Source organism: Hyperolius riggenbachi, chromosome 12 (assembly GCF_040937935.1).
Source record: "Hyperolius riggenbachi isolate aHypRig1 chromosome 12, aHypRig1.pri, whole genome shotgun sequence".
NCBI classification, from domain to species: domain Eukaryota; kingdom Metazoa; phylum Chordata; class Amphibia; order Anura; family Hyperoliidae; genus Hyperolius; species Hyperolius riggenbachi.
The window spans coordinates 232,507,306-232,532,208 of NC_090657.1; the positions used below are offsets into that span (position 1 = coordinate 232,507,306).

General features: G+C 47.2%; 1 protein-coding gene across 5 annotated transcripts in view; it reads right to left on the reverse strand.

The window, feature by feature from the left end:
• Positions 1–24,903, reverse strand: part of SLC39A11 (solute carrier family 39 member 11) — a 665,003-nt gene that overhangs the window by 620,593 nt on the left and 19,507 nt on the right. For 3 of the 5 annotated variants that reach the window (XM_068264569.1, XM_068264567.1, XM_068264568.1), the window contains exon 2: positions 7,683–7,795. In XM_068264569.1, coding sequence (XP_068120670.1) covers positions 7,683–7,790 — 108 coding nt within the window. In that variant the 5' untranslated portion in view covers positions 7,791–7,795. Of the gene's footprint in view, positions 1–7,682; positions 7,796–15,496; positions 15,641–24,903 lie in introns of those variants that run through there. The other 2 variants (XM_068264566.1, XM_068264565.1) reach the window with 1 other exon arrangement.

The window sequence follows — 24,903 nt, forward strand, 5'->3', positions numbered from 1 at the left end:
CTCTGTATGGAAGATATTGAAACAGGATCTGGATAGGATGGCTATATGGGCACATACGGGTAAATGGCAGATAAAATTCAATGTTGAAAAATGTAAAGTCATGCATTTTGGTCGTACCAATGGTCTAGCACCATACAAAATAAATGGGATACAGTTGGGGACATCAAACTTGGAGAAATTTTGGGATGCATTAAAAGGGAAATAAAAACTCGAGATGCGAGCATAATATTGCCCCTGTTTAACTCTCTAGTAAGGCCACATCTGGAATATGGAATTCCGATCTGGGCACCACATTACAGGAAAGATATTGCAGTTTTAGAGCAGGTGCAGAGACGAGCTACAAAATTGATGCGTGGGATGGAAGGTCTCGCTTACCAAGAAAGGTTAGATAAACTGGGTTTATTTAGTCTAGAGAAAAGACGCCTTAGAGGGGATCTAATTAACATGTATAAATACATCAGAGAGCAATATAATAGCTTGGCGGATGAGCTTTTTGTCCCTAGGCCTTCACAAAGGACGACGACATGATCTGCGCATGGAGGAAAAACGTTTTAGCCATTTATTTAGGAAATCGTTTTTTACAGTAACAGTGATTAAGATGTGGAACGCATTGCCACAGGAAGTCAAATTCTATATCTGTATTTAAAGGGGGCTTAGATGCTTTCCTTGCGATGAAAGACATCCATGGCTGTAATTACTAGGTAATGCCTGGTGGTCGGGAAGGAATTTTTTCCCTTTTGGGGCTAATTGGACCATGCCTTGTAAGAGTTTTTAGCCTTCCTCTGGATCAGCAGGGATATGTGAGGGTGCAGGCTGGTGTTGTGCCTTCCTCTGGATCAGCAGGGATATGTGAGGGAGCAGGCTGGTGGTGTACCTTCCTCTGGATCAGCAGGGATATGTGAGGGAGCAGGCTGGTGTTGTGCCTTCCTCTGGATCAGCAGGGATATGTGAGGGAGCAGGCTGGTGTTGTGCCTTCCTCTGGATCAGCAGGGATATGTGAGGGTGCAGGCTGGTGTTGTGCCTTCCTCTGGATCAGCAGGGATATGTGAGGGGGCAGGCTGGTGTTGTACCTTCCTCTGGATCAGCAGGGATATGTGAGGGAGCAGGCTGGTGTTGTGCCTTCCTCTGGATCAGCAGGGATATGTGAGGGAGCGGGCTGGTGTTGTACCTTCCTCTGGATCAGCAGGGATATGTGAGGGTGCGGGCTGGTGTTGTGCCTTCCTCTGGATCAGCAGGGATATGTGAGGATGCAGGCTGGTGTTGTGCCTTCCTCTGGATCAGCAGGGATATGTGAGGGAGCAGGCTGGTGTTGTACCTTCCTCTGGATCAGCAGGGATATGTGAGGGAGCAGGCTGGTGTTGTGCCTTCCTCTGGATCAGCAGGGATATGTGAGGGAGCAAGCTGGTGTTGTGCCTTCCTCTGGATCAGCAGGGATATGTGAGGGTGCAGGCTGGTGTTATCCCTGCTGACCCAGAGGAAGGTACAACACCAGCCTACACCCTCACATATCCCTGCTGATCCAGAGGAAGGCACAACACCAGCCTGCTCCCTTACATATCCATGCTGATCCAGAGGAAAGCACAACACCAGCCTGCTCCCGCACATATCCCTGCTGATCCAGAGGAAGGCACAACACCAGCCTGCTCTCTCACATATCCCTGCTGATCCAGAGGAAGGTACAACACCAGCCTGCTCCCTCACATATCCCTGCTGATCCAGAGGAAGGCACAACACCAGCCTGCTCCCTCACATATCCCTGCTGATCCAGAGGAAGGCACAACACCAGCCTTCACCTTCACATACCCCTGCTGATCCAGAGGAAGGTACAGCACCAGCCTGCACCCTCACATATCCCTGCTGATCCAGAGGAAGCCACAACACCATCCTGCTCCCTCACATATCCCTGCTGATCCAGAGGAAGGCACAACACCAGCCTGCACCCTCACATATCCCTGCTGATCCAGAGGAAGGTACAACACCAGCCTGCTCCCTCACATATCCCTGCTGATCCAGAGGAAGCCACAACACCATCCTGCTCCCTCACATATCCCTGCTGATCCAGAGGAAGGCACAACACCAGCCTGCTCCCTCACATATCCCTGCTGATCCAGAGGAAGGTACAACACCATCCTGCTCCCTCACATATCCCTGCTGATCCAGAGGAAGGCACAACACCAGCCTGCACCCTCACATATCCCTGCTGATCCAGAGGAAGGCACAACACCAGCCTGCTCCCTCACATATCCCTTCTGAACCAGAGGAAGGTACAACACCAGCCTGCACCCTCACATATCCCTGCTGATCCAGAGGAAGGCACAACACCAGCCTGCTCCCTCACATATCCCTGCTGATCCAGAGGAAGGCACAACACCAGCCTGCACCCTCACATATCCCTGCTGATCCAGAGGAAGGCACAACACCAGCCCGCACCCTCACATATCCCTGCTGACCCAGAGGTTATAGATATATTAAGTAAAGGTAGTTTTAAAATGTGTGTAACGATCTGATCGTTAGAACGAACGTTACATCACAGAAAGCAACTATTGCGCATGCGCATAAAAATGAGAAGTTCCATGGAGAAATAGTGAAATGCGCATGTCAAGCCTAGTACGAACGATCGTTTCCAACGATGTACTACTTTTGCAAACGATCGTCGTTGGTTAAAATCCGCCGAGACAGAACTTTCTTTTGTAGCGATTTGGCTCGTTCGTCGTTTGCCTTAATAGTCGGTGGTTCGTTTTTTGTAACGATCGTCGTTGGTAAAGATCGGGGAACGATCGTTACAAACGACTATAGTCGCATGTGTGTACGCACCTTCAGAGTGCTCTTTTTCTATATTTTTACACAGTGGATTCCAAGTGCTGCTAATCAGGTTGCCTGATCGCACCACCAGGGGTCCATCAGGATTCCAATCCACATACCGTTGCACAAGGGGGGCGTGTTTGTGCAAGGGGGCGTGGCTGCAGCGGTGCTGCGTGGTGCCGGAGGGGATGAAAGTGTCGGACTTTGATTCGCATAGGGTGACGCCATGCCAGAGTAGACCCAGAAACGCTGCCTCTAGTGAGAGCCCTAATGCACCTAGAATATTTATATTATGTGTCACAGCAGGATGGCCAGCGGCGAAATGTGTCAACTGAGACCTCATTCAGACTGGAGGCTGAACCGCGCATATGTTGTACAGTTCAGCTTCCTGGCTGCCGCCCACTATCGCTAGTCAGGTGCAATTTAAATGCCGTCAATTGTCAGCGGTTGTAACACCATGTGTCAAATGCTGGCATCACCTGGCGACAGTTAGCTGTGGCTGCGCTCAGATGTCACTCTATTGGGTAGGGGCTGTCCAGTGCCCGGTACCGGGTGTTAACAAGCGCCTATCGGGTGCAGGAGAGCAGCTGACAGGCGGTGGATTTTCCCCCCTTAGCAGTATATGTGAAAGAGGATTTAGTCTGACACTGATCTGAAGAGGCTGATGCTGTGGTAGATTTTATCCGGAAACAGCGCCACCTAGCAGCAGCAGCAATAGCAATTATGGTATTTCCTATGGTTGGGCTATGTTCGACATTGGACCTATGCAGGAAAAGGCCAATGTCAAACAAAGTCTAGGGCGTAGTGGTTAGCACTCTTGCCTTGCAACGCTGGGTCCCTGGTTCAAATCCCAGCCTGGGCACTATCTGCAAGGAGTTTGTATGTTCTCCCCGTGTCTGTGTTGTTTTCCTCCTGGCACTCCGGTTTCCTCCCACATCCCAAAAACATACAGATAAGTTAACTGGCTTCCACCTAAATTGGCCCTAGACTACAACACATACACTACACGATCCATACATAGACATTGGACTATGGCAGGGATTAGATTGTGATCCCCTCTGAGTGACAGTTAAAGAGAAACTCCGACCAAGAATTCAACTTTATCCCAATCAGTAGCTGATACCCCCTTTTACATGAGAAATCTATTCCTTTTCACAAACAGACCATTAGGGGGCGCTGTATGACTGATATTGTGGTGAAACCCCTCCCACAAGAAACTGAGGACCGTGGTACTCCTGGCCGTTTCCTGTCTGTGAACCTTGTTGCATTGTGGGAAATAGCTGTTTACAGCTGTTTCCAACTGCCCAAAAAAAAAATTAAAAAAAAAAATCACCTGCCAGCAGTAAAAATGTCAGCATGTAATAAATGTCAGAATGTAAATCAGGGATTTAAAAAGATTTTACAATGGGCAAACACTGACTAAATCATTTATATGTAATTATTGTAAAAAGGAAGCACTTTTTTTATTACATTATTTTCACTGGAGTTCCTCTTTAAGTGACAAGACAATATACTCTGTATAGAGCTGCGTAACATTTTGGCGCCATATAAATAATAATGATAAAGTCTAACAAAGAAGCAGACAGGGTTAAAGGGAGTCTGAAGAGAAATGCAAAAAGAAAAACATACTCACCTAAGGAGAGGGAGGGCTCTGGGTCCTATAGAGCCTACCCGGTCTCCTGATGGCGTCATCGTTAGTGTGTTGTGTGTTATCCGCACCTACATACTGTACACTTTTTATATTTTATATAAAAGGCACATTTTCAGTGCAAAATAACGGTATCTGTAATGTGATGCATTGCGATGGGAAGCGCAACAAACAAGCGCGCACGTGTGGCATATTTATAGACGGCGGGAGAAGATGGATGGCTGCGATACTTCTCTTCCTCTCACTCATGCAGAAGACATCATCTCCTACTTTATAAATAGAAGATAATAATACTAATTTGATTCCAGAGACTGCAGGTAGCCAATCAATGGCATTACGACCCAGGAAATGAAGATTGCCCATGGAGGTAAGGAGCGGGGAGCGCCAATTTGCAAGGGAATTGAGTGAGGATAATCCGGTTATTCTGAGACTCGCACAGCTACCCCGACCGCTCATTGCAGAGAATAAACATAAACTAAACCTTCCCGTAGTCGCAATGCAAAACACAATATTGGGCCATTAAGACTTAAAGGAAAACTCAAGCGAGAGGGCTGTGGAATACCAGTTGCCAGGCTGTCCTGCTGATCCTCTAATACTTTTAGCCATAGCCCCTGAACAAGCATGAAGATCAGGTGAGTGAAGTGTAACTGGATTAGCTGCATACTCGTTTTAGGTGTGGGATTCAGACACTACTGCAGGCAAAGAGACCAGCAGGACAGCCAGGCAACTGGTATTGTTTAACACGCTCTCTAAAAAAACTCATTTGTTCCGACAAGCATATGCGCCACTTCCCTTTGTCCTAAGACCAAATTGCGCTCCTACTAGGTATCCTAAAACACACAGCCTCCATATATTTTATCGTATACTACCCCTCCTCTTGTTTCCCCCCATTCCCTTTAGAGTGTAAGCTCGCAAGGGCAGAGCTCTCTCCCCCTTTGGTGCCTTGGAAATCATTATACATTTTATGCATCATGTTACTTTTATCACTGTCATTACCACTCCTGTATTTTGTATTCTGTAAGCTGTATCATTTTTGTATTTTGTCACTAATTATGTATCTTGTATATTAGTGTACACCATTGTCTGTATTATGTACCCCATGTTTGTTTCTTACATTGTACAGCGCCATATGTTGACGCTTTATAAATCAATAATAATAATAATAATAACAGGAAATAAATATGGCAGACTCCATATACCTCTCACTACAGTTCTCCTTTAAAGTGGACCTGAACTCTTGCACAGGACAGAAGGAAAGCTGAGAAATGCACCCTGAGTGTATTTAGAGAGTTTAGCCTAATTCCCCCTCATCTGTGACTAATCACCTGTGTAATTAGATCTCTCAGCTGTGTCAGCTCAGGAGTCCCCTCTGCCACGGCAGAGTAGCTAATTTTTAAACACAGGATGTTCACAAAATGCCTGCTTCCATGAAAGCAGGAAGTAGACACAATTCCTGCAATAAATCTGCAGTGTATCAACTGTAACAAAGAAATGTTTTTTCTTTAAAAGGTTATTATGCTGTTTTTTATCTTTTAGAACAGAGAGGAAGTTCTGAGTTCAGATCCGCTTTTAAAGGGCAACTAACTTCCATGTGACAAGATGAAATAAACGTGTGTATGTACAGAGCCATTCCTGCATATAGCAAGCTGTGGTCAGGTTTTTTTCCTTTTCTTCCTGAAAGGGTTAAACTTTCAGGCATGTAAATGACAGTTTCTCTCTGACAGTTGGGCTATGATGTAACCCTCATTTACATATTATTACAGCCACAAACTTCTTTCCTGGCAGAGATTGCAGGGAATAGCACAACAACAAAAAAGTGTCACTATGTTGTGGCTCTCAGACACGGTCATTCAGCTGAGGCAATAAAACATTAAACCGACTTTATCCTTTAGGCTGGTTTCACAGTGGGACGTTAAAGTCCCACGTTACAGCAGCCAGTAACGCAGCCTAACTCACAGTACTGTAACATCAATGTGCTCATTCACAGTGCCCACGTTGCGTTACATAGTAACGCAGCACGTTAAAACAAAGTGCTGCATGTTGTACGTTATACTGGGCTAAGCAGCGTTAGACTGTTTGCACATGCTCAGTAATGTTGGAGCTCCTCCTCCTCCCACATGGCTAATTAATATTCACTGCACTGTGGTGACTCCTGGAAGGACTGTAGTGTTGTCCGGATCATGAACGAATCGTTCATTTGATTTGAATCATCACAATGAAAGATTCGGTTCACAGTGGATGTCTGTCTGGAAGAAACAGGAACATACAGAATGTACAGTGCAGGGAAAGTCCTGTCCTGCTAGTCATTTCACCCAGTCTGCTTCCCTAGTAAAATGATTCAAATGATTCGGTTCAAAGATCCGGATCTTTTCAGTGATCGGATTCAAATGATCCGAATCCTTAAAAAGATCCGGACTTCCTATCACTATCCTGGAGCGGCTGCTTTGAGAGCTGCATAACGCAGCTCAATCTGACGTCCAACTTCAACACCACCATGCGTTGCGTTAGGGGCACGTTATGCGACAATAACGTCCCCTAAAACGCAACGCCTTGGTGGGAAAGTAGCCTAAAACAAAAATTAAAAACACGATTCTACAAAAAAAAAAATAAAAACATTTTAGGAGTAGGAGGATAGATACAATTGTTTATCTCATCTGTTTATTTTCAGTTCAGATCTGCTTTAAAGCGCGTCTAAATCCACAGCGCCAAAATTAGGTGTTTACACCCCTCAAATCCCCTGTGCAAAATCCATGACTTTCTTGGTCGTTGATTTTGCTGCTCGTGGAGTCAGAGCTTTGAGCTGCAGCCCTTCCTCCATGCGCATCAATCCACCGCAGATCTCCGCCTCTCCCCGCCCCTCTCTGTGAAGGAAGACTGAGAGGGGCGGGGAGAGGCGGTGATCATCGGGGATTGACGCGCCAAGAGGCAGAGCTTCAGCCCTAAGCTCTGCCTCATCAGGAAGCGCTCCCCGGAGTTAGCAGAGGGGATTTGGGGGGTATAATCCCCTCATTTTGTGGCTTTCAGACACTGTCATTCAGCTGAGAGAATAAAAATTAAACCTACTGTATCAAAAAAAAAAAAAAAAAAAAAAAAAAAGAGATTCTACAAAAAGAAACAAACAAAAAATTATTTTTTTGAGAAGTAGGAGGATATATACAATTGTTTATCTCATCTGTTCATTTTCAGTTCAGGTCTGCTAAAACACAAATAAATGAGAAGTTGTTCCACTCACCTGGCCCGACGAGAAGATGAACACCAAGGCAGAGCCAGCTGCCGTCAGGCCCCATGTAAACAAGGTGCCTAGGAGGGACTGCTGCACCGGACCGTATTCTTCAATCATCCTTCCTGCCAACACAGACATAAAGGCTAAGCGACCATATTAAAGCACAGAACACAAAAGTGCAATTATGAAATACAATTAGAACTGGGGTCAAAAAAAAAAAAAAAAAAAAAAAACAGCCTCTCTCTGACCTGATTTTTTCTAAAGGAGCTAGGACAGCAATTAGTGTCACAGCACACTTCTGCATCAGAGGATAAACATTTTAAGATATAAGGAAACCACTATCTAATAAAAGGCTATTTTCCTTTCTCAGCCTGGACACATCAAAAGCAACACGGACCTATTCCAGTGACTGGGGAAAGCGGATTCTGTCCCTAGAAATAATCAGTTCATTCCAAAGTACAGAACTGGGAGGGGCTAATGTAAACTCAGGAACAATGGGAGCCATTATCTGATTGGGCCAACAGCAAACGCCAACTCAGCAGGACTTTAAAAGAGAAACCGTGACCAAGAATTGAACTTCATCCCAATCAGTAGCTGATACCCCCTTTTACATGAGAAATCTATTCCTTTTCACAAACAGACCATCAGGGGGCGCTGTATGACTGCTATTGTGGTGAAACCTCTCCCACAAGAAACTGAGGACCGTGGTCCTGACAGTGAACCATGGTGCATTGTGGAAAATAGCTGTTTACAGCTGTTTCCAACTGCCAAAAAAGCAAGCAGCAGTTACATCTCCTGCCAGCAGTAAAAATGCCACCATGTGATAAATGTCAGAATAAATCAGGAGGAAAGATTTTACAATGGGCAAACACTGACTAAATCATTTATACATAATTATTGTAAAAATGAAGGCCTTTTTTATTACATTATTTTCACTGGAGTTCCTCTTTAAATACAGGGCATTCTGCCCAGGACTGTCCAGCAGCAGGAGTGTACTCCAGAGAAGATGCAGCAGCTTTACTAAAGGTCATACATCTAGCGATTCTGACTCAATCGACAAAACGATCAACTTTATTAAGGAACCGACTTCAGTATTGGTCGATCAAAAGTCGAGCGACTAGTAACCCACACATTACAAAAGATATCCTATGCGATTCATCTTCCATTTTGATTTGACCGATATTGTGTCTCCATGCTCTGAATGCAAAAATCGATTCAGAGTCGATCAAATGACAAGTGAACAGTAGCCGATTCCTGTGCGATCGATCGATATCTTGCATCCTGCACAATCGACTCAGCTGTTCGATTCGACATGAAATCAGCCACTTTTCATCAGTTGGGTATTCAGCAACACACTCCATTCTCTCTCAATTCTATAAAATGATTGAATCGTTGATCGTACAGCCAAATCGCAAGATGTATGGCTGCCTTTAGCCGCTCTCCCAAAGCCCACTTGAAGCTGTCCTTACATTACAGGCACAAGAATGCAGTGGCTCTGTCAGTCCAGGCTGTTCCCCTTAAAGGATACCCGAAGTGACATGTAACATGATGAGATATACATATGTATGTACAGTGCCTAGCACACAAATAACTATGCAGTTCCTTTTTTTCCTTTCTCTGCCTGAAAGAGTTAAATATCAAGTATGTAAGTGACTCAGTCCTGACTCAGACAGGAAGTGACTACAGTGTGACCCTCACTGATAAGAAATTCCCCTTTTTATCTCTTTTTTTGCTCTCAGAAGCAATTTTCTGCTAGGAAAGTGTTTTATAGTTGGAATTTCTTATCAGTGAGGGTCACACTGTAGTCACTTCCTGTCTGAGTCAGGACTGAGTCAGCCACTTACATACCTGATATTTAACTCTTTCAGGCAGAGAAAGGAAAAAAAGGAACACAGCATAGTTATTTGTGTGCTAGCCACTGCATATACACATGTCTATCTCATCATGTCCCATGTTACTTTGGGTATCCTTTAAAGAGAACCTGAGACCTCTCGGTGAGCACCTTCACGGGTGACTGCGGCCCCCTTTCTGCACGACCGCAGCCATACTCCTGCAGTGCAGCCAGACGGCCACACCCATACAAGGCAGGGAGCGGGGCCCCAAGCACATATCCCACAAGCTTGTGTCAGATCTGTTCTGGGGGTCCGTGGGCGGCATTGGTGGAGGCTAGGAAGACACGGGAAGCCTCCGGAAGATCCAGCGGCCTGCCTCTAACGCTAGGTACACACGATACGTTTTTTCGGTTGATTTTTCATTCAAGCAATTTTCGATTCGTTTTTCCACTCAATTCTCTTATCTTTTTTATCAATTTCCATTCACTTCTATGAGAAATCGAGCAATAAAACGATCGAAAGTAATATCGGACATAACAGAAATTATCGAAAGCAAAAATGTATCGTGTGTACCTAGCATTAGGTAAGTATCTTTTATTATTTTTTTTGTTTTGTTTGTTTGTTATAATCAGCCTTTAACCTCCTTGCCGGTTATCCCGAGCTCAGCTTGGGGTAACCTGCGCAGGAGGATTTCACAGGCCCCGCTGGGCCGATTTTTGCATAATTTTTTTTCCTACATGCAGCTAGCACTTTGCTAGCTGCATGTAGTACGTGATCGCCGCCGCTCGCCGCCGATTCGCCGCAACCCGCCGTGCCGATTTTTTTTCCTGGCGATTTTGGAGCGATCGCCATTAGCATAAATAGAAACGCTAATCGCAATCACTCCAAAAATGCTAATTTGTACACTGATTTTTCCGTGTTAAAATGGCAGAAAAATAACCCACGGAAAACGCGACCGCAAATCGCTGATGATTACAGATTTTAGGTGTGAATGAGCCCTTAACAAGCATACAGATCAGGTGCTCTGACTGAAGTGTGACAGGATTAGCTGCATGCTTGTTTCAGGTGTGTGTGATTCAGACACTACTGATGCCAAGTAGATCTGCAGGACAGCCAAGCAACTGGTATTGCTTAAAAGAAAATTCATATGGCAGCCTCCGTATGCCTGTCGCTTCAGGTGGCTTAATTTCCTGTAGTACCTAATGCTACGTACACACTTGAGATAAAAGTCTTTGGAAAAGGCAAGATCACAGACCAATGTTACCCCCTTCCATGTAGTATGAGAGCCATACTCTACACAGTCTATTCTATGGAGCTGAACTCCCCATCAGACAGAAATCTTTGCAAGATGCTGCACACACAGATGCTGTACAGACACAAAAGATCATTATCTGCAAAAGATCTGTTCCTGCCAAAGATCCGTTCCTGCAAATTGCATTCATAGTCTATGATATCTGCAGATCCTCATACACACCTTAACAGACAATCATCTGCAGATCTGAAGATCCATCCTGGTGGATCTGATCTGCAAATGAATGTCTGTTAAACAAGGTGTGTATGAGGATCTGCAGATCTCATAGACTATCATTGTAATTTGCAGGAATGGATTTTTGGCAGGAACAGATCTTTTGCAGATACTGATCTTTTGTGTCTGTACAGCATCTGTGTGTGCAGCATCTTGCAAAGATTTTTATCTGATGAGGAGTTCAGCTCCATAGAATAGACTGTATAGGTGTGGCTCTCATACTACATGGAAGGGGGTAAGATCTCTATCTGATGGGGAGTTCAGCTCCATAGAATAGACTGTGTAGAGCATGGCTCTCATACTACATGGAAGGGGGTAAGATCTCTATCTGATGAGGCGTTCAGCTCCATAGAATAGACTGTGTAGAGTATGTTCTCTGGAATGGGGTAAAATTGGTCTGTGATCTTGCCTTTTCCAAAGACTTTTATCTCAAGTGTGTATGAAGCATAAGACTGGAATGGAAGGGATGTGAAGGCCATTTTTTTAATGCTGTTGCTATGGCGCTGGTGGAGGGGACAGCTTCAGAGAACTGAAACAGTGGGAGGGGCCTCAGGGGAGAGGTGAGTATATTTTATATCACTTTCTCCTTCTAGGTTACTTTTTATACTGTTTGCAGAGATTTTGGCTCACACAGAATACTTCTATGGCCCAGTGCACACCGAGCGGTTTTTGGAGCGATCCGCCGGCCGCATCCACCCGGAAAAACGCTTGGCTAATGTATTGCAATGGGATGGTGCACACCGGCGGTTTGAGGTTTTTGCCAAGCCGCAAACGCGCCTCCTGCTGCGCGTTTGTGGTTTGCTAAAAAACCTCAAACCGCCGGTGTGCACCACACATTGAAATACAATAGCCAAGCGTTTTCACTGGCTGATGCGGCTGGTGGATCGCATACAAAATCCGCTTGGTGTGCACCCGGCCAAATATCTGCTCTCTGCTCCCAAAACCGCTAGCGTTTTGACGATCTGCTAGTGGTTTTGGTGTGCACTGGGCCTATCTCCTGTGAGCTCACAGCTCCTTCCACAGCCCAGATGAGGACATTCCGCAGGTCCCATAAATGACATGTATGATTAAACACTATATTACCCAGGGACGGGCCTGTGACAGTGCAGAGATGCGCAGCCACATAACCTAATCCCAGCCGTGGCGGTCACAGGGGAGGCAGATGTCCCCTCGTCCCAGACCTCCATGACAAATACTCCCAGACGGGGCGTCAGTGCGCGCAGTCGCCTTCCCCCCGTGCGTGGCTGTTTATCGCGGCCGATCTGCAGAGTATAACACGAGACGCTCTCCTGACAGCGCTGTATGGAAAGCTTCCCATTGTTATTAAACACGACGACGCTGAAGATGAATGAAGCGAGATCGCTGTGAGAGATAGCAGAGGCCGAGGGAGGCTTCATGGAGTCTGGGCTGCAGGGAATCCTCTCCAGACATCTCTTATATACAGCCTGTCACACTCGCAGGGAAACATGTCCCCGGAATGTTCCAGGCAGTAACCGTACCCATACATCATTCCATTTACAGTAGACATACACTGATAGATTTGCAGCAGATTCGACCATCAGATAGATTTCTGTCAGTGCCACACACTAGGAACAGATTTCCAAAAAGATTTCAGAATGAAAATCGTTCTCATTCTAGGTACACACACACACACACACCATACAATTTTTTTCTGTTATGCTGGGAATACACGGTAGGTTATTAAGCCATTAGATGGCTCAATTGATCATTTCCGACATGTCCGATCTCCCAACTGATCGATTCTGCGCTCGATTTTGCATAGGGAACAGTGGGAAAAGATAGATGAGAATCAGGCGCGCGAAAATCGATCGGGCTGCAGAATCGAGCCACAAAACGCACCGTGTATGCCCAGCATTATGCTGGGCATACACGGGTCGATCCGGTGGCCGATTAGCCGCCGGATCGACTCCCTGCCGCGTCCCCGCCAGCGCTCCTTATCAGCCTCTCGATTCCCCGCTATTGTCCACCGGCTGTTTCTGAGCGATTCGGGTCAGGAAGTGAAAAAAAAAACGGAATCGCTCTGCAAAAGCGCTTTGCACAAAATCGTACTGCGCAGTGGAGGAAAAAAAATGCACACACAACACAACACTGCTATCAGTGGTTTCGATTTTAGAACAAAGTCTTATGCTGCGAATACACGGGTCGACCGGCAGCTCGATTAGCCGCCGGATCGACCCCAGCTGCGTCCGCGCGGATCGATTGCTCCTCGTCCCCGCCGGCGCTTCCTCATCAGCGCTCGATTCCCTGCCATTGTCCGCCGTTTGGAATCGAGCGGGCGCGGGTCGAGAGGCTTGATCGGGCCAGCTGAATATTATCAGCTGGCCCGATCCGCTGGTCGATACACTGTACAGAAACATACCGTGTATCCCCAGCATTAGAGTCAAAGGATCAGCAGCCGAACAGCGCAGGAGATTTGGGCACAGCGCAGGAGATTTGGGCACAGCGCAGGAGATTTGGGCACAGCCGGCGCCACCATAGACCGTAATAGGAATTACATCTATAGCGGCACACAGAGTAACTCCGGCGCCGTCAGAAGACGGACCTGAAGTTACTTATAAAACACAATAGTTTGGCTTCCAGCAATTGCTGGAAGCCGAATTATTTCATTCCCCCTACTATCCATGGCGGCCTGGAGGGGGAATAGTATTTACCACGGCCAGGACTTGTGCAGCAGCAGGATCAGCCATATATCGGCTGTATCCTGCGCCCAAGTCTACCGGCACTGATACCTCTCGTACGCTCAGCAGCACAGCCAGGCAACCTGTATTGTCCACAAGGAAATAAAAATGGCAGCCTCCATATCCCTCTGGCTTTAGGTGGCCTTTATTAGCAGTAACAGCCGGGTGCGAGGACAGCCTCATATTATATCACTACACTATGTGGGAGTGACACACTCAGGAGGTTTCTATTTACATTAGTACTGCTACTGCCAGCAGGAATTTCCACCTGCCTCTCCCATTGGCTGCCTGGCCATGTAAACAGAACGAGGGCTCTGAGCAGGATCTTGGCTCGGCTACACGGATGAGGCACACGGTGTTCACCAGGATGTGAATCCTGATCCAGCGACGCATTGCCCAAAACGCAGAAATGCTGTGACAGAGAAAAAGCCCTCCCCAGCCACCAGTCAGCCTGTCGCTGCTCTGAGGAGATCTGCTGCACACAGCCAGGGACAATAAACTGACTCCACATGAATCGTAATGACTGCAGATGTGGATCCGGGACGCGCCAGCTGAAATGAAGTCAGCTCCGCCATAAACAGATTGCTGACATTATCTATTGGCGATCTCTGGGGTTCACTCAGTTGCAGCTGATTGGTCGAGGTCCAAAGAAATGTGGAAAAGTTCTAGACCGGGCGCCCACGTCACTTCATGCACCATGCACAGTCAGTGCTACGAGCTACACTCTTATCCTAGGGATCTAGTCTGTGCCTTCCCCCTGGCAGTGTAAAAAGTGGACATAATGGAATCTAAGGGGCTGCAGCAAACGGATAGCGCCTAAAAATCAACTCCTCAGATTTTCTGAAGCCCTTCTTACCAGCTACTTCCTGCAGCAGAGACCGCTAGAGATGCAGGCTGCAAACTTTTCAAGCAGTTTAGTCTGTGCCCTGCCCCTCGTCCTATGTCTCCCCTGGGAGATTATTATTATTTAGTATTTATATAGCGCTGGCATATTAGGCAGCACTGTACAGAGTATATTGACTTGTCACTAAGTGTCCCTCAGAGGGGCTTACAATCTAATCCCTACCATAGTCACATGTCTATGTATGTATGGTGTAGTGTATGTATCATAGTCTAGGGACAATATAGGAGGAAGCCAATTAACTTATCTGTATGTTTTTTGAATTGGGGAGGAAACTGGAGTGCCCAGAGGAAACCCACGCAAACATAGGGAGAACATACAAACTATGTGCAGATAGTGCCCTGGCTGGGATTGGAACTGGGGATCCAGTGTTGCAAGGCGAGAACGCTAACCGCTACGCCACCGTGCTGCCCAAGTACTGAGAATTTAGGCGTACAGGCAAGGATGCGTACACAGATCCAATTTTGATTGGCCAATATTTGGGCAACTTAACCACCTCCCAGGTTCAAAATCTGTTGACCCTCATACTACACGGAGGTGGTAAAATTTGCCAGCGATTGGCCAGTCAAATACACTGAATGTGTGCATCCACCCTAAAGGTGGCCACACATCTGATTTTGTGGCCCGATCAACCATCCGATTCGCTAGGCTGACTCCTGATCGATTTTGTGCTGACATTTATAGGGAATCGGCCTGTGGTGTATGGGCAGGCAACAGATTCCATCAGAGAAAGATCTGTCTCTTGGTCGATCCGCCCATACATTGCTAGATGTATGGGCACCTTAGCAGTGCGCCATTTCATGAAATGATTCGCTTATATCAAGTCACACAAGTCGTCCCAGTCAGGTGATCTCATGTGACTGTACCTGACAGAAGGGCTCTGAGCTGAACGTGTTGGAGAAGCTCCTCCCACTGCCACACCTTTTCCCAAACACCCACAGCAACAGAGGACTCCTCCAGGGCAGACATGCCATTCATGCCCTCCCTCAGCATACAGGTCTGCCCTGTTCCTGCACTGATGACTGCTCTGTGGTGAGGAATGACTGCAATGCTGCCTCTCCACACTAATGGCCAGTAGCCAGGACATTACTGGGCCTCAAATGTCTCATCTACTGACAGAATGAGGGAACTCCCTAACCGCTAGCCATGAGGTGAAGTTACACCTGAGCCTGGGTGTGGTCTGTCCGCATGTCTCCCCAGTAACGCTGCCTAGCCACACTAATGGCCACCAGCCAGGACATTACTGGGCCTAAAATGTAATCTACTGACAGAATGAGGGAACTCCCTAACCGCTAGCCATGAGGTGACGTCACACCTAGCCTGAGAACGTCGCCAGAGCATGGCCTGTCCACATGTCGCCAGTAACACTGCCATTCCACACTTATGGCCACCAACAATAACATTTCTGGGCCTCAAGTCTCATCTACTGGCAGAATAAGGGAACTCCCTAATTGACATGAGACACTGTCATACCTAGCCTGAGAATGACAAAAGAGCGTGGCCTGTCTGCATGTCACGCCAGTAATGGTGGCTGGATGATGCCTGAACATTCAATAGAACCTGAATGCGAGGGATTATTTCCACAGACGCATTCACCTTTATTGGCATGATGGGATGAATGTATATGTTCCAAGCCTACACAGGACTAGGCTGGGTCACTTTTGCCTCATGGAAAGGCCATCTGCAGTCAAATTCGTTGAGCTCCTCGGCCAGTTGAATGTTAGGGAGCACTTGCTGGGGAAAGGATTTAAAATTTGTGGCTGTCCTCAGGCCTTTCCATACCTCATGAAAGTTGTTGGACTGGAGGCTGAGCCTTAGCTTCTCGGAGAAGGCCTTCTTAGCGATTCTCAGTTCTCGCTTCAGATCATTCCTGGATTCTCTGAACTCCTCAGGGGTGCTGGACCTGTGAGCTTCTGCCTTGTGTTTGCGGAGCCGGTGCAGCTTGCTGTTGAACCAGGGCTTGTTAAGAAAGACCTTGAAGGTCTTGGTCGGGATACATGAGTCCTCACAGAACCTGATGTAGGCGGTAACGTTCTCTGTCCATTCCTTCAGGGTGGAAGCCTCGAGGGCTGACCAGGCCGTGCAGTCAAATCATGCCTGCAGCTCCAGCTTTTCCTCCTCTGTCTACCCTTTGACTGTCCTGATGACGGGCTTGGTGGTATTGAGATGCCTTCCGTAAGTGTGGATTAGATGGCGTAGGCAGTGGTCAGAGTTCCCAAGTGGAGCACTGTGGGTGGCCTTGTATGCGTTCTTCTGGACTGTATAGCAATGGTCCAGGGTGCTGTAAATTTCTGGTGGGGCAGGAAACGTGTTTCTTGCAACGAGGCAGTTCTCGTCTCAGGTTAGCGTTGTTGAAGTCCACAGGTCGGTAAGGAGGGCCTCCGGGAAAGGCATTTTCCCACCGTGAGATGTTGTCGATAAGAGTTTGCAGAGCATCCCTGGTGTTAGCATCAAGTGGGATGTAGGCGCCAACCAGAACAAAGGAGGAGGAGGAGATCTGCCTGGGCCAGTACTGTGGCCTGCAATTGACATTTAGGAGCTCAACATCAGGGGTACCGACCTTGCTGAGGACTTGTCTGTGCACCAGGCCGTGTTGATGTACGTCACCCCCTCCCCTTTTCCCAGAGGGGATGCATGGTCGCGGTCTGCGCAGAAGAGGTCGTAGCCTGGCACTTGTAGAGCGTTGTCGAAGATGCTGTCATTCAGCCAGGTCTCAGTGAAGCACAGGACCGGAGAGCTCCAGCCAATCGAGTGTTAGCTGCCGAGTAGTATCAGCTCATCCATGCAAGTAAGATGGAAGGCACAGGAGATCTAAAGCTGAGTACACACGTACGATAACGATCGTTCGAAAACAAACGATAACGACAATCGGACCGATAATCGTGCGTCCCAAATTTTCCAACTATCGTTTTTTTTGGACGATAACGACCGTTATCGTTCAATCCGACCGATCCAACCCCGCTGATTTTTTCAAAAGATAATCGTTCAATTGTTGCAGTGTGTACAAAGATCGTCCGATAATGATTATCTGTCGAGTAGTACGCATGTTCTTATTGCATGTCATAACGTCACTCCCGTTTGCACACGCATTTTTTTATCGTTCAGTACTTTATACTTATAATCATTCACGTGTGTACACAATCGTTCATTACGAACAATCTTTTCGGTCTAATTTGAATATCGTGTAAACGTCACGAATCTTTCGTAACGAACGATCTTTATCGTACGTCTATATGAACCCTAAGACCTTCCCAGTTAACAGTATAAGTGAAGCATGCTTTTCATTGACTGCATGCTTCACTGTACCCAACGCAATGTGAGCATAATGTGCAGTGCCGCTGTCCCAATCCGCTGCATTCCTGATGTCACATAAATCGGCCACTGTGGCCCAATGTTTGTTTCCAATTTACGGAGGTGCATTTCCATTCATTCTGAACGGAGCGGAACAGTTCAATGTCCACTCCGCTTTGTCGCATTTGTGTCCATCGCATCCGCTCGTGTGGAATAATACAGCAGGTTGCGTGCCGTGGTTGCAATTCCAAAACCTCTACATGCATAATTTCAGGAGCGATTTCCTAAATGAGAACTGCAAAGCCAATGGTTGCTAAATTTTCATTGTGAAACAGCGCTTGGTGGACCTCGATGGCTGGGTTTGGAAATAAGTCTTCAAACGTTTCTCAGCTAAAACAATGTCTCATATACAGATATACAGGTGCTACCCAACATCGCTAAGGGCAGAGACACACTGGTGAGCACTTTTTGATTTTATGGTTTTTTAAAAACCGCTACCACTGACTTGCATTAACCTCCTTGCGACCGCGCAAGTCCTGGGGGAGTGGTTTGCAGAAATCGACCAGTGTACGGGCCCCTTTCCTCTCGAGTGAGTAAGGGATCCACTTTATTGGTTGATAAACTACAGTGTGGTTGATTGAAAGTCAATCGATTAATGTCAACATTTTACTTTAGCGGTAGGAATTAATCTCCTTGGCGGTAATCCCGAGCTGAGTCCACGGAGGATTGCTCAGGCTCTGCTGGGCCGATTTGCATATTTTTTTTCAAACACGCAGCTAGCACTTTGCTAAATGCGTGTTTGTTGCGATCGCCGCTGCTTGTGGCCGATCCGCCGCGAAAGGGGCCCCCCCCCGCAGACCCCTTGCGCAGCCTGGCCAATCACCGCCAGGCTGCGCTATGGAGTGGATCGGGACTCCCCCTAATGTCGCGACATCAATGACACCATGGCGACGGGGGAAGCCCATACAGGGGATTTCCTGTTGGGATTATGCGCCGACGGCCATCGAAGCGTACGGGCGGACGCCGAAGGGTGGGGGGGGGGGGGGGGGAAGCATGTAGCTAGCGCTAAGCTAGCTACATGTTAAAAAAAAAATTAGGCAAAAAAAACCTCCCGCGGCTGTGCGCCGCAATAAATCATAACGCCAGGAAGGTTAACAAAGCAGCCTCAAAGTGACATTGGCAGATGCTTTAAAGGGATACTGTAGGGGGGGGGGGGGGGGGATCTAGGACAGCGGGATCTAGGACACGGCAATGCAGGCGCAGTGGTTTTCTGACTTTAAAGTCAGAAATTCCAGAAGTGAACTGGAGGCGGGGCCGGAGCATCGGTGAGTGGCTGCGCGGGCACAGGATGTCTGCGGGGGATCATTAGAAGCCCCGGGTAACTTCAACTCATTTTCCCCCGACGCCCCTACAGTATCCCTTTAAGGGACAACTGAAGTGAGAGGGCTATGGAAGCTGCCATATTTATTTCCAGTTAAACAATACCAGTTATCTGGCAGTCCTGCGGATCTTTGGTTGCAGTAGTGTCTGAATCACAGCAGAAATTGCCAGATCTGACAATCATGTCAAACCGAGCACGGCGAATCCAGCGCTGGAGACTTGGGCGCAGCAGCGCTGGAGACTTGGGCGCAGCAGCGCTGGAGACTTGGGCGCAGCAGCGCTGGAGACTTGGGCGCAGCTGGCGCCACCATAGGCCGTAATAGGAATTACAGCTATAGCAGTACACAGGGAGTAACTTCAGCACCGTCACAAGACGGGGCTGAAGTTGCTTTTAAAACAATAATTCGGCTACCAGCAATCGCTGAAAGCCGAATTATTTCATTCCCCCACTATCCATGGTGGCCTGGAGGGGGAATAGTAATGAACACAGCCGGGAACTTGTGCAGAAGCAGGATCAGTTATATACCGGCTGTGTCCTGCGCCCAAGTCTACCGGCACCATTATCTCTCGTACGCTGTCAACACCTGATCTGCTGCATGCTTGTTCAGAGTCTATGGTTAAAAGTGTAAAGCCTTGTTCACACTATAAATCGCCAGAGCTTATCGCAAGCGCTGAGCGATTTATTGAGAGTTTTTAAAAGAGCTTTTCCCTGCGCTTTTTTATTCCAATTGGCGTGAAGTCCTGGGGGAGTGGTTTGCAGGGGATCTCGCCCACATCCCCACTTGAGAGACGGAGCTCGGCTCCATCATCAGTCTACCAGCGGGTAGGAGACTGTTAGACGGCGAATCCGCTGGGTATTTACATTGTACAGGGCTGCGATCTATGTTAGCGATGTACTGGGGACAACCGTGTCACTCGGCTGTCCCCCTGGGGAGGCTCACAGAGCGATCGGCTACCATAGGCTGGTGCCTATGACAGCCGATCACTGTGAATGGCTGGCGGGGGGGGGGGGGGGGGGGGAGGGAAAATATAAAAATAAAAGGTTATTATAAAAAAAAAAATAAAAAAAAAAAAATAAATAAATACAGTGTGCAGCAGCGATTCGAGCCCACCAACAGAAAGCTCTATTGGTGGGCAGAAAAGGGGGAGGGGGGGAATAATTTGCGAGCTTTTAAAGCTGCAGAGTGTAATCCTATGGTCCTGAAGGGGTTAAAATCACGCCCCCCCCCCCCCTGCCCAAGGGAGGGGGGGGGAAGCAATTTTTTAAAAATACCCGGTTCCCACCGTTAAGTGTTCAGAAAAACATTTTTTAGCTTCTCCATGCTTCAGGTGCCGCTTCCCAGCGTGCGTTGCTTCTAAACCCCGCAGGGGGACAGGGAGGGACATTGCATTGGAATCCTGGAAGCTGCAAGAAATGACGGGTTCGGAACGTGGCATTTCCGCAAATGACGGCAAACGATTGCGCAGGCGCTGTCCGTTCACTTGAATAGACAGAGATACAATGACGAGCATCTCGGGGCATCACGGCCTGAACCAGCCCTAAGGAGGGAAGACGCCATTCACTGCTTTCATTGTGGCTCTATTCTCAAAGACTTCCCGCATGCGGTAAAGTACATGCGGGAAGTTTGCGACCAAAATATCGTCAAGTTGAAATTCTCAAAATGTTCTGCATGTTTTTTCCGCATACGGAAAAAGTGTGGTAAAAGTGCGGGATTCATGCAGAAAAATTTCCGCAAAAGTCGGTATTTTCCGCAATAAAAAAATAAATTCTCAAAAATGTTCAGGCGCATCATTTCGTCGTTATTTACAGATTTTTTTATCACCTACAAATAGTAGGTGATATATTCCGCATCCCATTGACTTTAATGAAGTGTGGAGGCTTAAAGGCTAGTACACACTAGCAATTTTGATTGACCAATGATTGCTCAATTTTACCACCTCCATATAGTATGACCATTTACCTATATAATCTGCATAGAATTGAAAATCTGTTTGGCCCTCATACTACATGGAGGTGGTAAAATTGAGCAATCATTGGTCAATCAAAATTGCTAGTGTGTACTAGCCTTTAGGGCTGTGCTTGCTGGACTTTTTTTTTTTAAACACTTTTTCATGCGACCTTTTTACCGCATGATTCCCGCATGAATAATGGCTGTTTCCGCATCTTTTTTCCCGCATGCGGAAAACATTAGTGAATGTGGAAAAAATGCGGAGTTTACCGCTGGCGGAAATATAGCTGTAAAATTTTGCGGTGTTTTTGCCTGTTAGTGAATAGAGCCCATTGTGGCAATCACTGCAGGCATCCCTGAACATGAGCGAGGTGTTTTCACACACCCCGTTCAGCACTGGTGCCGAGTTGGCCACATTGATAAGCAGGGGTACAAAGAAGTCAGAGGGCTGCTTACTGCTACTGGCCCAGCCAGAAGTGAGGCCTCTTTTCCACAGGCGGCTGATCTGTGCGCACAGTGAGCAGCAGTGAGCGGTTGCCAGGCAGCAGTGAGCGGTTGTCAGGCAGCAGTGAGCGGTTGTCAGGCAGCAGTGAGCGGTTGCCAGGCAGCAGTGAGCGGTTGCCAGGCAGCAGTGAGCGGTTGCCAGGCAGCAGTGAGCGGTTGCCAGGCAGCAGTGAGCGGTTGCCAGGCAGCAGTGAGCGGTTGCCAGGCAGCAGTGAGCGGTTGCCAGGCAGCAGTGAGCGGTTTGACAGTCTTTTCACTGCCTAGCAACTGCTCTTGGAAAAGGGCCCTCAGAGTCAGGCCTCTTTTCCACGAACTGTTGAGCTGTGTGCTCAGCAAGCAGTTGCCAAGCAGCAGTGAGCAGTTACCAGGCATTGACAAGCAGTTGCTAGGCAGCAGTGAGCAGTTACCAGGCATTGACAAGCAGTTGCCAGGCAGCAGTGAGCAGTTACCAGGCATTGACAAGCAGTTGCCAGGCAGCAGTGAGCAGTTACCAGGCATTGACAAGCAGTTGCCAGGCAGCAGTGAGCAGTTGTGAGAGTTTGATAGGCATTTCACTGCCTAGAAACAGTTCGTGGAAAAGAGGCCTCAAGGCTGGCTATCCATTACTCCACTAAGGGCCTTTTTCCACAAGCAGCTGGTAGGCAGTGAATAGACTGTCAAACTGCTCGCTGCTGCCTGGCATCTGCTCACACTGTTCAGCCACCTGTGGAAAAGGCCCCATAATAAATGAACATTGCCGCTGATCACTAGTTTACGGCAATTAGAGGCAATGATCACAGCACTACTCGCCACTGTAATAATTCCTCTTAATAAAGTTGTCATAACAAATATGTTGGTCAGCAGCTGAAAGGGATCAGACAGCATACAGTGCATAATAATCCATATACAAGGAAACATGAGTCTAATTTAGGGGACCCAGCAGGTAACCTTATAGGGAACAGTCCTCCAACCACAGCACCCTGTTACGGCATGAAGCATTGTGATTGGCCAAATAGTGTGGGCGCGGTTTACTACAACCTATCCTGCTAGCAGAATTTCCCTATGAGGTTTCCTGCTGGGTACTCCAAACTTCACTAGCTCCAAGGGACTATCTTCTCAGACTAAATACACGTACACGCGCCATACTTCTTCAAACGGCAGGTCCGTCAGACTCACCCGCGGTGCCGTCGTTCTGCCGACAGTTGCACATGAGTACAGGCTGTCGGCAGACTGATAAGACACTGACTGATTGTACTTACGTGCAACTGTTGGCAGAACGACCGCCCCGCAGGAGGGTCTGACGGACCTGCCGTTTGAAGAAGTACAGCGTGTGTACGTGCCTTTAGGCCTTCTTCACATAATAGGTGTTTTTGTTACATTTTAAGCACGGCAGCCCTCAAAGCGCTTTTGCAATGATTCTCTATGAGAGAGTTCATATCTGAGCGGTACGTTTGCAATCTGCTTTTGTAAGCGGTTCGTTGGGCCATTTTTGAGGGGATATGCCTCAATGGAAGATATAGGAAAAATTCGAAACGCTCACAAAATCGCTTTGGCAAACAACTGCGTGAGCGTTGTTTTGTTTTTTTAATACATTGGGCTCTATTCACAATCACACATGCGGTAAGAGATTTTGGTACTTCTCCGTTAGCCGGGCGCATCCGGCAGTGGCGCTAATTACTATTCCCCCTACAGGCCGCCATAGATAGTAGGGAAAGATGTAACTCTGGTGGAGTTTTGTCGCCACCTAGAGGATGCGCCCGGCTAACGGAAAAGAACCGAGATTTTTTTACCGCTATATTACCGCCAGTGATAATTTTCGCATTTTTCCCACATTCACTAAAAATGTTCCTCATGCGGGAACAATGTGTAAAAAAATTTGGGAAACATTCGTAATTACATAGTAAACATGCGGAAACCATGCAAAAAAAATAAAGTGGCATAAAAGAGAAAATTGTCCCAAAAAAAAAAAAAAAAAAAAAAAAAAAAAAAAAAAAATAGGATGTAACTCTCGTGGAGTTTTGTCGCCACCTGCCGGATGCGCCCGGCTAACGGATAAGTACCGAAAAAAAATTAAAGTCCAGTAAACACGGCACTCAAGGCTCCAGACTCCATCTAAGTCAATGGGAAGCAAAATATAATCACCAACTACTACCTAGTAGGTGATTGAAGTAGGAAGAAGAAGAAAAAAAAAAAAAAAAAAAAAAAAAAAAAAAAAATCGGTAGTTAACCACTTGCCGACCAGGGGATTTTTCAATGATCGGTGCTGCGTGGGCTCTACATCCCGCAGCACCGATCAGGAGTGCAGCAGGGCGATCAGACTACCCCCTTTTTTTCCCCACTAGGGGGATGTCCTGCTGGGGGGGGGGGTCTGATCGCCACCGGCTGCATTTGCTTAGCGGGGGGGGGGGGGCTCTTCAAAGCCCCACTCCGCAGCGTTCTCCGCTGTCTCGCCGCTCCCTCCCTCTCCCTCCCCCTGTGAGCTGCGCAGGACGGATTTCCATCCTGCGCATTGAAGGATAGGCTTCAGCTCAAAAGGCTCCATCCTGAAGGCCAAAAGCAGAGAAGTGATAATCATCATCTACCATTTGTAGGTGATAAAGAAATCCTTAATTAACACCAACTTTTCAATTGAGAATCTCAAATTGGAGATAAATTTTGAGGTAATTACCACACTTTTACCGCATGAGATAAAAAAAAAATAGTGAATTTCAAAATGGAGATATTTTGGTCAGTGTTTATCACTACCTAATTTAACTCATGTGGTAACTCATTGAGAATAGAGCCCATTGTATTTATTGTTTCTACGCAATTTGTACCTAGTATTTAAAATCTGTTGGCCATCACGCTATATGGCGGTGCTAACATTAGCCAATCAAAATTGGATGTGTGTATGCACCCCTATCAATGCCTGGACAATGCTGTATATAGCTTTTGAAGGTATCTGTATAAATACAGTTCGCATCTAGCGACAGCCAGGGAATCCAATGACTACACTGACAACAAATGAATATTATATGATTACGTACCTCCATCCCCTATGACAGGGCAGGAAAACCACATAAACACCATAAAATAACTAATTTATGTACGGCAACAAGGGATGAGCATAAGTATTGAGGACAGAGCAGTTTCTTGCTCTCCTGGTCAAAGCTGGACTTTGGAATGGGGTA